General features: G+C 32.6%; 1 protein-coding gene across 5 annotated transcripts; it reads right to left on the reverse strand.

Annotated features, from left to right (window-relative positions):
- Positions 1 to 546: 546 nt before the first annotated feature.
- Positions 547 to 8,445, reverse strand: LOC108767677 (protein-methionine sulfoxide oxidase MICAL2). 5 transcript variants are annotated; one of them, XM_018517655.1, is made up of 11 exons: positions 7,974 to 8,445; positions 4,746 to 5,073; positions 4,331 to 4,655; positions 3,877 to 4,235; positions 3,512 to 3,769; positions 3,056 to 3,258; positions 2,663 to 2,796; positions 2,238 to 2,485; positions 1,588 to 1,710; positions 1,215 to 1,412; positions 547 to 809 (listed from the first exon to the last, which is right to left on the reverse strand). In XM_018517655.1, exons 2-11 carry the CDS (start codon positions 5,025 to 5,027, stop codon positions 696 to 698), a joined length of 2,244 nt encoding a protein of 747 aa, XP_018373157.1. In that variant the 5' UTR covers positions 5,028 to 5,073; positions 7,974 to 8,445; the 3' UTR covers positions 547 to 695. The 5 variants fall into 5 exon arrangements, with proteins under 5 accessions (XP_018373157.1, XP_018373156.1, XP_018373159.1 ...); XM_018517654.1 differs by having other exon boundaries at positions 7,970 to 8,445; XM_018517657.1 differs by lacking the exon at positions 7,974 to 8,445 and adding an exon at positions 7,839 to 7,859.
- Positions 8,446 to 11,391: the final 2,946 nt, after the last annotated feature.

Consider the following 11,391-nt stretch of genomic DNA (forward strand, 5'->3'; position numbering starts at 1 on the left):
GGGCAGAGCGACACTTTTTTTTGCCAGATTCTTTCATTTCATTCAATAACGCATCGAATAAGCCTATTTTTATTGATTTTTGAGGTGGGGTAGTTAAACTGAATAATTACCGAACATTGTTTCAAAAATTAAAAAACTGAATTTTAGTTTTTGAGAGAAACTGCTCCACACCTTTAAAAAATCTGAATACGGCATATTTCATTCATTAGGGAATGATTAATTCACCATAATTTATTGAAGACAGTACTTGAATATCTTCAATAAAAAACATGCATTTAAAACTTTTTTCATTTTTTTTAATTCACATTTTTCGTAAAAAAATCTAAAAAAATTCTTTTTAGATGTAATATCATGCTAAAAAGTATGTCAAATTTTTTTAGATTTTTTAATTCACACGATAGGAAAATAAAAATAAAAAATTGAAATTGACGTTTTTCGTCATTGCTGCTACATGAATAAATTTAACAGGTTGAAATTTGAATTGGTGTAAAATAATCTTTTATCGATTTTAACAATGTTAGGTACTCAAAATTGGATTTGGTTTGGGGGCATTTTTCATATGCTTATTCGGCTAGACCCTTTTACACAAAATTTCATAAAATAATAATTATATTAACAATATAAAATTGTATAAAAGATCTCTGACAACATAACCAATTTTGGATTTATTCTCTTTTATAGTAGATTACGCGCATTCAGTATGTATCCGGTTCCTCTCGAAGTACGGTAAAGGTAAGTCCAATAAATACGATTAACAATGATATGAATATCCCGCGACACATAACATCTTCGATCTTCTGCCATCGTGACTACGTAAGATATAATTTAGTTATTTCAGCAACTTTCTAAAAGTTGCGTACTGCTATATTAGATCTATAAATTTATAAAAAAAAAATTTAATTTTGTTTATGGATAAACAAATTTTTTTCTCTGGAAAATTGGATTTTTTCCAAAAATTTGAATTTTTGTGAAATTGCCATTGACTTTGGCTGCGTTCAGTAGAGAAAGCAGCTTTGCAACTGTTGTAAAATTTTCAGATATGATTGGCTTATACGTTTAGATCCAGTGAGGAACTAAGGGCAAGACCAATCATATTAAAGAATTTTACAACAATTGCAAAGCTGCTTTTTCTGCTGAACGTAGCCTTTGTCTGTATCTTAGACAAGCACTGGTCATTTTAAACTGTAAATGGATGGATAATTCTTTCTACTTACCATTGTCGCGCCCACTTTCTCGGTACTCCGCCTTTTTCGAGAACGCCGGCTAATCGTATTGTCCTTTTTATCCATGTAAGAGAGCACATTTTCATTAGCATGCCGTGAGCGCGAGTGCCGTGTTTTCATAACCTTTTCCTCAGACGTCCATTGTTTCAGTTGCTTCGAATGGGCAGTGCATTCTTCCATTTCTGGTTCCTGTTGCAATAAATGGCGCTTAATTTTACAATTATTTTGTACGGAAGATATTCACGTAAGTATTTTCTGAAACTTTTTAGAAAAATAACATTTAACCCATGCTAATTTAAGTAAGAATCTTTAGAGTCTCTTTTATTTCAAAAAGACTAGACATATATCCTCTATTTTTACTTACCAATTTTGAATGTTTAATATATGGAATTTCGCCCCTGAAAACTTCATATATTTGTGTTAAATAAGAAAACATGGCAAGTGTGTCAGGAACATCGCATTGAACCATTTCTTCCTCTGTCATTATCTGTAAGCATAATTATTTTTCTTTTATTATCTAGATAATCTGTAAACATAACAATGTTATACAGTAAATTTTATGATACAATATTTGTTCAATATCTAAAATAAATAGATTAACAGTTCAAAAAATAAGCTAATATGCAATTATTGCTATACTTTTTCTCTATTTGGTGTTCTGCTTAAGAATCATGAAACATACAAATGATTTGATTGAATTGAAAACACACACACGCACGCACCCATGCACGCACATTCACAAAATTAGACAATACTGAATTATTTTAAAAATATTTTGTACTATAAATAAAATATTTTGTATTAAAAATAAGGAAAAAAATATATCCAAATTAGTAATGCTTTTTAAATTTTTAGGCTTCCACGGGTATTATCTTCATTTTTAGCATTATATTTTTATCCATTGCTAATACTATGGCATTAGCAATGGATACAAACATGGTGATAACCCGCAAACCTTCTGGTATCCAAATTAATGATATTTGAACAAAAAGATAAAAAATATAATATACTTACCGGCGGTATGTTCAATTCCTTTTCCAATATATCAAAGGCGAGTTGATTGTTCTTCACTACATCTTTCGCATTTAAGCTATAAAAATCTATTAAATCTGGACGGTATCTATGAATGATTGCACAAATAGCTAAACCATCCTTGAAAGAGGCACCTATATCTTCGATGTGAACTTTATCGTACAATGCAACTTGCTTTTGTAGCCAGCGAAGCAGTGTGTCTGGATGAACTTGAGTGTCAGCTCTCAGATCTACATAAAAGTGTATTCGTTTTTCATAAAAAAATTAATATATTAAAAAATCAAGTAGTAATTTAAATGTAACAAAAAAAGTTGAGAATCGTAATTTTGTAAGAGTCCAAAATTTTAATATTCCAAGAATATTAAAATTTAATATTTTGAATAAATTTATAATTTTTAATAACTCACCGCGACGTCTTCGTTTCTTTGGAATATCAATTTCAGATTGTATTGCAGGCTGTTTGATACTTTCAGGATCGTCTGTGTCAAGAAGACTGCACACTTGTATCGGAGTTACAGAACGTATATTTAGATTCGGATACCTTAAAAAAAAAAAGATAAAATAAAATATATTCAATTATTCTAAAATTATTAGTATTTAATAAAGCAACAGACACTTAATACAAATCTTTCTTATAATCTAAATAAATAAACTGCTTTATAGCTTTATAGCTTTCTTCAAAACTATTGTTGCACAGCTGATCATTTGGACAGTTATACTTTATAGAGAAGACTCAAGTTTCTCCATTTTCTAGATATCTAAAGCCTCACTGATTTATTCATTTATAATTGATATCTTACCTGGTGTGAGGATCCAAAGTGTATGCAGCGTAATCTCTATTCAAATTCTCTGGCGTCGTCTGTCCCAACAGCCTATATACGGACTCACGTTCCGCAATTACTTCTAATGGAGACAACGAAGCTCCCCAACCTTTGATTGTCCAGCCTGCATCCAGAGAGCTCAAAAATCCTCTCGCGCAACCAGAGCCAGTAGGCCAAAATGGCTGCAATCATTTCTCTTTCAGTTTTTCATTAAAGATCAAATGAAACAAAAAAATAAAAATCTAATTACAAAAATCAAAGAAACGCACAACATTAAAAGAGTAATAATAATCTATCCACATTGTATGCATTATGTACATTATTGAATTTTTGAAATTTTTTTCTTAATATTCTGCGTCTAAAAGAATGGATCTGGATTTTATATAATTTTGAATGATGTGATAAGTATATAATACAAGTATATATATCATCTACCTCCAAGAGGCTGTCGCCTACAAGGATCATGAGCAGTCTATGACCATGACGCTCCAATATGCGACTTGCATTTTCCGCTGCGTACATCGAAGTAAAGTCGAACATGGCTACGTCCGGTTGGCCATAATGATTCACCGCAAATTCCATATCCATCATTTGATATTCCGTCGAGAATTCCGCTGCTTCTCGCGCGTACAACATTAAGGCTTCACGATCCACATTTTCTTTCGCGAGTAGTTTTGCAGTGTCAGCATGATCCTAGAAATCAATAATAATTCTCATTTTAATTGCCATCCTGAGAAATAATAGGTATATTTTATAATTACAAAGTTGTACGTTATATATATATATATATATATATATACCTGCAGAATAACTCCTTTGTCGATTAAACTATGTTTCTTGGCAGTCATAACGAAATAATGAGTGTCATCTTTGTAATACACAATATTTTCCAAGTCGATACCAGTTTCTTGATACAATTCTTTAAAGAACTTTTGATTAAAGATAAAGGCGACACCACTGATTTCTTCTACGCGAGCTTCTGCCTCAGTCCGTTTATTTATAAAATTTGCCGTGATTGCAATGGCTAGTTTTCCACGAAATTCCTTGCGTTTAAAACCTTCCAAGGTATTTCTCTTACCATCAGCTCCAATTAGCACATCGAACTCGTATTGGGAGACAGGATGGTCAGCTGGTGAAGTCTTTGCTCTCCAACCAATCTCTAACGAAAATATTAAATAGAAAACATTAGTAATAAGCATATTATAAAGAATAATGAAGAAATTTTAAGACATCCTATCGTCAATTATTACTTACTGCTATCTTCCTGATTATTCGGTGGTTGAATCAGAGAATCAAAGCTTACACTCTCATGGAATTCGACACCAAGAATTAAAGCAACTTTCAGTAAAATACATTGCAATTGCCGAATGCTGATGTGATCTATAGAACCTGCGCAAAACTTTCCAAAAAATTTTTTCGCTCCTAAACCACGTAGATCCTGAATGACGAAAGGCCACAAATGTAAAACATTATTTCTGGACATCCGGTCTCTTTTTTCCACCACAACGACTTTCGCTCCCAATAATTGTGCTTCTATGGCTGTGCGTAGACCGCATGGGCCACCACCAATAATCAAAACCTAATGTAAGTAACTTTAATTAAAAAATTTTTCTTATTGATGCAAAAAATAACTGGAAGGTAAAAATTAATAAATAAATTCTCGTATTACCCTCGTATTCGGGCATACTTTGCCACGATTATAGCACTTGTGATTCGCCCGTTGATCAAATTTCTTCCATAGAGCTTGTGCCTTCCACGATCGCAATTTTGTTTTCAATTTTGGATAAAACTGATTAACGACATTCGGCCGGATTTTCAGTAATTCACACAGTTGTCTGTAGTAGCCAAGAATAGATTTCAACGTAGTGGCGTTGCAAAATTGGTCGAAAACCTCGTTGGCCAACGCTGTCTCCGGTGAGTTAACCGCTTGTTTTTTGCCAATCTGATCCATCGTCTTGATCCTTTGCTTTTAGTTTCATTCATCAGTTCATCATTATCTAAAAAGAAAAAATTTTTTTTCCTTATTTTTTATCAGGATTGTTTACTTTATTAAAAATTTCAATATAATATGATCAGTATAATATAGATTCCTAATTTCGGAATTTTTCGATTTTTTGCTCTTAACATATTAAAACAGAGTTCTGGAATAATAATTAAATTATAAAAAAGATAAAAAGTTTATCTCTGTTTACTAAAAGTATTTGTATCGTTTTTATTTATATCGTAACTTCACGTATACATTATAAAAGCTTGATATTATCTATGAATCAAAAACAAAATAAATAAAACGGGAAAAAGCAATGTCACAATAAACGTTATATTTACATCGAGCTTTTAGCGGAAAACTTGCCAGCGTAAGCGAATCATTCATCACATTATTGATTCCATTGAGACGTGATGACTCTCGCTTATTCGTAGCACATTTTTTTGTGAACACCCGTAACACTCTGCACCGAAGGTACCGATAGTCTACGATGTTCTTCCCCGGTTCGTTAAACTTACGGTCTGATAACTTTGTAGCTCGTCGCATGCATTCGTTCAATATTTCGCCAAGGAAAAATGGAAATGTGAAAACTTTCCCGTGCATGAATTTCCGGAGGAAACAAGCTTATAAATAGCTTCTAATTCTGATTCCAGCTATTCGTTCTTATTCCAATGATGAAAAGAGAGGGAACAATCCGAACTACGTTTTCGAGTACATTTTGAAATTTATTTCTGTTTGTTAAACACATCTAACTATACAATTATATAGAATTGCTATTCCGAGGACATATTTCATGAAACATTATTTTTTCATATATAATCAACACTAGAATTGCGGCTATGCCATTTTTGACTCATCTGATAGTTCTTCTTTTCGTGTTAATCTGGATTTGTACTTAAAAATTTTTATGACTTTTCATAAATAATCATAATTAATTACAAGTAAATTTACTTTTATGGTGACATCACTGACAACCTTCCCTAAAGACTAGATTTTCCTTGAATCGCGATTGGATTAATTTAGACCCGCGGTTCTAGTGTTAACGAGAATTATTATAATGAGATCACTTTTGGGTTAAATAGCTTAAAACAAACTGGAGCAAAAAAATTCGTTTTTGAGCAAAAAATTAGCAAATTAAGACCATTAAATTTTTTATCTATTGCGTATTTGATTTGCAATAGTGGGGGGGTCTAAGTTATAATATGGGGGTAATTTAAGAATAAATAGATATCTCCCCCCTTAAAATTTTTTATCTGTTCATTTAAAATTGACATTAAAATTGAAATCAAAACGCGATGCCGTTAATATCAATTTACTTGAGAAAATATTGAATATTTTTGTGTGTATAAAAGCATTTAACTGATTTATTATTTTAATTGTCCTAATCTACTTATTATTTTTTAATTTTATTTTTATTATTTTCATTTCCTTCCAAGAAAAAAGAGCAATGATTAATATAGTTATAATTAATCAATGAAAATAAAAGTGCTTTGTCACATATCATTTTCGAAGTTTCATTGTTAATAGTCAATTATAGAAATAATACATGACAAAGTGTTTTTATTAGCAATAGTTCATATTGAGCGTGAATCAACTAACTTGGTTGAAGATATTGTTCATTGTGCATTATTATTCTTAAATACATCACTATATATTACATTAAAAATTGCTGTAGCATAATCCGAATGTTTGTATCTCAATGTTTTATTATTTAATGCTACATTTCTAGTTATAAATAATTCTGGAAGAAAACTGATCTTAAAAAAATATAAGAAGATAGAAAAGGATCATCAAAATAACGAATAAATAAATATTTCTGCTGATATATATTTTACAAGCAGAATGATTGAAAAAAGTACATTGCTGAGGAAAATCACATGATTCATATATATATGTATATGTATATAAAGATATAGGGATGACTCACATCTGGCAAGCAATTCTACCTAGAACAAAGTCGCTGTGATATTAAATATTCTCCGAACAGAATACTTTTGATTTGATACATTTTGGATACTAACTTTTATTGTTACTATTATCATTATATTATAATAATGATTTCAAAAATTTAATATCTTTTTATACACTGAGAAAGAAATTTATTAAATTTTAATAAATATTTTCTCGAATAGTCCTAGCGGAATATTTATTTACAATAAATAAATATTTAGATAAATGAAAAAAATGATAATTAAATAAAACTAATGATTCTTGTATTTAATAAATATGTGTTTACATTTAGTAAATATTCCACTAGGACTATTAAAAAAAATATTTATTAAAATTTAATAATTTTTTTCAGTGTAACAAATTCTTTGGCTAACTTGAAGATTTTTCTTAGCAAACTTTGTTAAAGTAAATTTCATCATTCATCTATAGAAACGTTGAAATTCTTAATTTTTATACATCCTCGTAGCGCGCTAAGCTATAAGTTAAAGTCTATCAAAATAAAATATTTAAAATTAGAGCTGAAAAACATAGTATACCTTCGATTCCTCAAAGTAATTTGTGAAAAGCTCGGTGTTTTCACTCAATTGCTTGTAACTCGAAAATTATTGTTACCTCGATACATTTTTGCAAAAATTCGTTCTACTTATTATACCTATTATTATTATTATTATTATTATTATTATTATTATTATTATTATTGGAAAAACATTCAGGCACATTTCGAGACAATCTATACATAATTTTACATATATGTGTACTGTGATATATTTAATTCGATGACGATACGTAATAGGTATAGCGGAATTTTACGTGTATAAATAAGCTTACTTGTGTGTGCCCATATAAAAGATACTCTCTTGGATGCGTACACAAGTAAGTCTGCATCTACATACATGCACCGTCACGTCATGCGTGTCTTTAAGGATATAGCAAGAGATGTGTGTACTATGTATACGTACTCGCGTACGAAGAGCTGGCTGTGTCACGGTGCGTTGCGTTACATACAATCGTGTGTCGTATGACGATTGACGATACGTCGAGAGAGAGAGAGAGAGAGAGAGAGAGAGAGGAGACTGCACTCTCGGCTCTCGTAGCACTCCCGCAGCGCAGCGTTCTTTCGTAGGATCTCTTCACCTTTTTATAGCTCGCATTCACATCACACCGCAAAATATACACACCGAGGAAGGAGGGTGAGCGACAGAAGAGACGGAAGATTTCGTCGGGGGTGTGACGCTCACGCACCATGGACACATCGGCGGAATCCCATGGTCCGCACGACGCTGCACTGTTCTGCAGTTGCTATACAATTAAAGCTCTTTCTTACGTCTTTACGCACAAACAACGCCTAATCGACCTATTTCGACTGAATCGCGAATATCGCGATGCAACTCATCACTAGACACTACTCACTACAATTGACACTATTAACAGCAGTGACAACCGCAACAGCAACTGACGGCGTGACGAGCGCGACGACTGATCATGGTGGAGGTGGAAGGTGGAAGGGATAATATGAGGTTTATTCGCGTCGTATGCTCCAGCATGCTCCAATGTGCTTGCTCCTGCTATAGCTCCTACTCACTTCAACGAGCGCGTTTGAGTGAGTAAATGCTATGGTAGGAGCATGTTAAGCCCATTCTACATTTTAAGGCCCGTCTACAATACACGGAGTAAGAAGTAAGAGTAAGAAATTGACCAATCACAGTCGATTATTCTTCTCACATTTGACTGTGATTGGTCAACTTCTTACTCTTACTTCTTACTCCGTGTATTGTAGACGACGCCTCATGCTCCAAACGCTACGCTCCGATTGGTCCATTACTATTTCGAATGCTACAATTGCTACGTGAACGCTCCAGCCAACCCACCTCCCGAGGTGAGGCAGTTGAAAGTGAAGTGGGAGCAAAAACGATGACGTATTGATGACGTAATCAGAGTTGCTGGGAGCGTTCCGAAGCATCAAATGTACCAGTCATATCAGTGCTACAAATGCTCTGTAGCGTTTGAAGCGATAAGTGGACCGCAGCCTCAATCAGCACGACGAATCATAAAACGGTTGTAAAACTGCTGAACGCAGCCTGTCAGAAAGCGTCCATTCTACATGTATACATGATTTTTGATCGGTTGACATTTGTTATTTCCAGGGAATGGAAAGTTACTTTTTAAAAGTAACAAGTTACAGTTACTCGTTACCGAGTAGGAAAAGTAACAAGTTACCGTTACTAGTTACCGATTTTTAAAAGTAACTCGTTACAGTTACCGTTACTTGAGAAAGTAACTTTTCGTTACTTTTCCGTTACTTTTTTTTAAATCGACGACCAACAATCATAGCGGACGAGCCTAGAGGCTTCTCTAATCTCAAGCGCATTGTAAAAAATTGTGTAAAATTATAACTATTATGCTGGATAATTTTGAGATCCACTATAATAGTTGTAAACGTCCACACATTTGTAAATTTGCAATATGCAAATAAAAATAATTTCTTGGTTTGGAACTAAGCAGATTGTGGAAGTACAATTACAATGTGTATATATGTAGCTATCAAGAACGATAATATGACAATATATTTCGCACTATATATTATTATACATTTAACAAAAGTACGCGAAAAATTTCTTTTATGTTACGTAATATTACTAAAATTTGGATAATTACAGAAAATATTCAAAATATCCTGCTATAATTTCCAATATAAAATAAGATATATTTACACAATAAAAACAAATTTACATAATTTTTGTGGAATTACTGTAATTTCTGTAAAATTGCATGATTTTTTATATTTACAGAACTAATCATGTAATCTATTTTATATTTATTATATGTGTAAATTTACGAAATTTTTTTACAGTGTAAGTGGCTTGTGTCGTATCGTGTCCAATCATGTGCAAAGTAACGATAAACGTAACTGTAAAATTCGTTACCGTTACCAAAAAAATGTAACTTCGTTACCGTTACAGTTACCAAAGAAAAAAAGTAACGCAGTTACTAGTAAAGTTACCAAAAAAATAACTTGTAACCGTAACTTCGTTACAAGTAACGAGTTACTTCCATTCCCTGGTTATTTCCTCTTCCTATTGTCTGTGCTTTTCATTGTGTTTCTAGTTTAAATTTAAATCTCTGCTCTCTCCGTTTTAGGTGACTTAGGGTACATTCCAAAACTATTATTGGAGGAAACGAAAGGTAAACGAGCGAAGATACCCGAATGTGCACGAGGATACGAGAGTAATTCGTTTTTTGGAACGCATAGAATTGCGATAGAATTCAGAGGAAAAGAGAAAAACATGTGGAAAGCAGAAACTTTGTTATTGTATAATGACGCGACGAAATATTTCGCTCTGTTTTGTACTATCGCTTTTTCGTGGTATGTCTATTATTGTGATTTTTGGCGATCGTTTGGTATATGTACCATGGTAGGGGTGGAACTTATTCTGGTATATGTACCACTACCAAGTACCACTACTGACGCTAAAATAGACTGGTTGTTCTTGAAGTCACTCTAGGGTATTCTGTGCGCGACTTCCAAACAAAGATTTAGGTTAGAAAGCGGCCAGTAAACGAAAATACAAAGAAATTTTATGTAGCATTTTATAATATTTCAATCACTTATAGTGATCTTACTTATCCTTTCAGATCCATATTCTGCACTTTCTTATATCGATAGAAGTTCATCTAAAAGTGGCGTGCAATCAATCAGAAAGCTCATAAGTTATTTTTAGAGACATTTATCGATAAAAAAGTTTAAAATATGGACCTAAATGCAGAAGAAATTGACATAAAATATATCTTACAGCTCTATTTATTTTATATTTGGCGCTATATTGGCTACGTACCAGAGATTTGGAAGAACAACCGTGCTCACTAGCAGGGTATAGCGTGGTATATACCACAGAGGTACCAAAATGGTTAGCCACGCCTTAACCACATAGTACCAAATACGCGAAAACGTCTTGGTATACTTTGGTACATCTTGGTATATGTACCAAACAATCGCCAAAAATCGCCTTATAGAAGAGAGTGACGATGGTGTGTGTTACTTGTTGAAAAAAGGTCTCATTTACGCAATCATTTAAAGGATAGATTAACTTGATTCACACGGGCGCAAAGTGTTTTATGAGCACATCCATGCAATTTTGCTTCAATATTAAATGTAATAAAATAAATAAAATAAGTTTTTAAGGGGATGCTAAACCGATTACCCAACTCAATCAAGGTCGGTAGTACAGACTTTTTTAATTCCAATATCGATAATAGTGGCGACATCTTTGATTTAGTTTTTACATTATATTATATAATATATATCATTCTGTCTTACTCAAACGCATACATCTGTTCTTATCTAACATATGCCAGCACCATCTATCGCAAGACCGCGCAACTA

The sequence above is a fragment of the Trachymyrmex cornetzi genome, unplaced genomic scaffold (genome assembly GCF_001594075.2).
Source record: "Trachymyrmex cornetzi isolate Tcor2-1 unplaced genomic scaffold, Tcor1.1 scaffold718, whole genome shotgun sequence".
Classification (NCBI taxonomy): Eukaryota; Metazoa; Arthropoda; class Insecta; order Hymenoptera; family Formicidae; genus Trachymyrmex; species Trachymyrmex cornetzi.

What these genes read in the sequence shown, in the direction of transcription:
- LOC108767677 (XM_018517655.1), bottom strand. Translation starts at nt 5,027, where the DNA reads ATGGATCAGATTGGCAAAAAACAAGCGGTTAACTCACCGGAGACAGCG. An exon ending in AAGTATGCCCGAATACGAGG is followed by an intron (nt 4,656 to 4,745) that starts GTAATACGAGAA and finishes TACTTACATTAG; the next exon opens with GTTTTGATTATTGGTGGTGG. An exon ending in GAATAATCAGGAAGATAGCA is followed by an intron (nt 4,236 to 4,330) that starts GTAAGTAATAAT and finishes TATTTTCGTTAG; the next exon opens with AGATTGGTTGGAGAGCAAAG.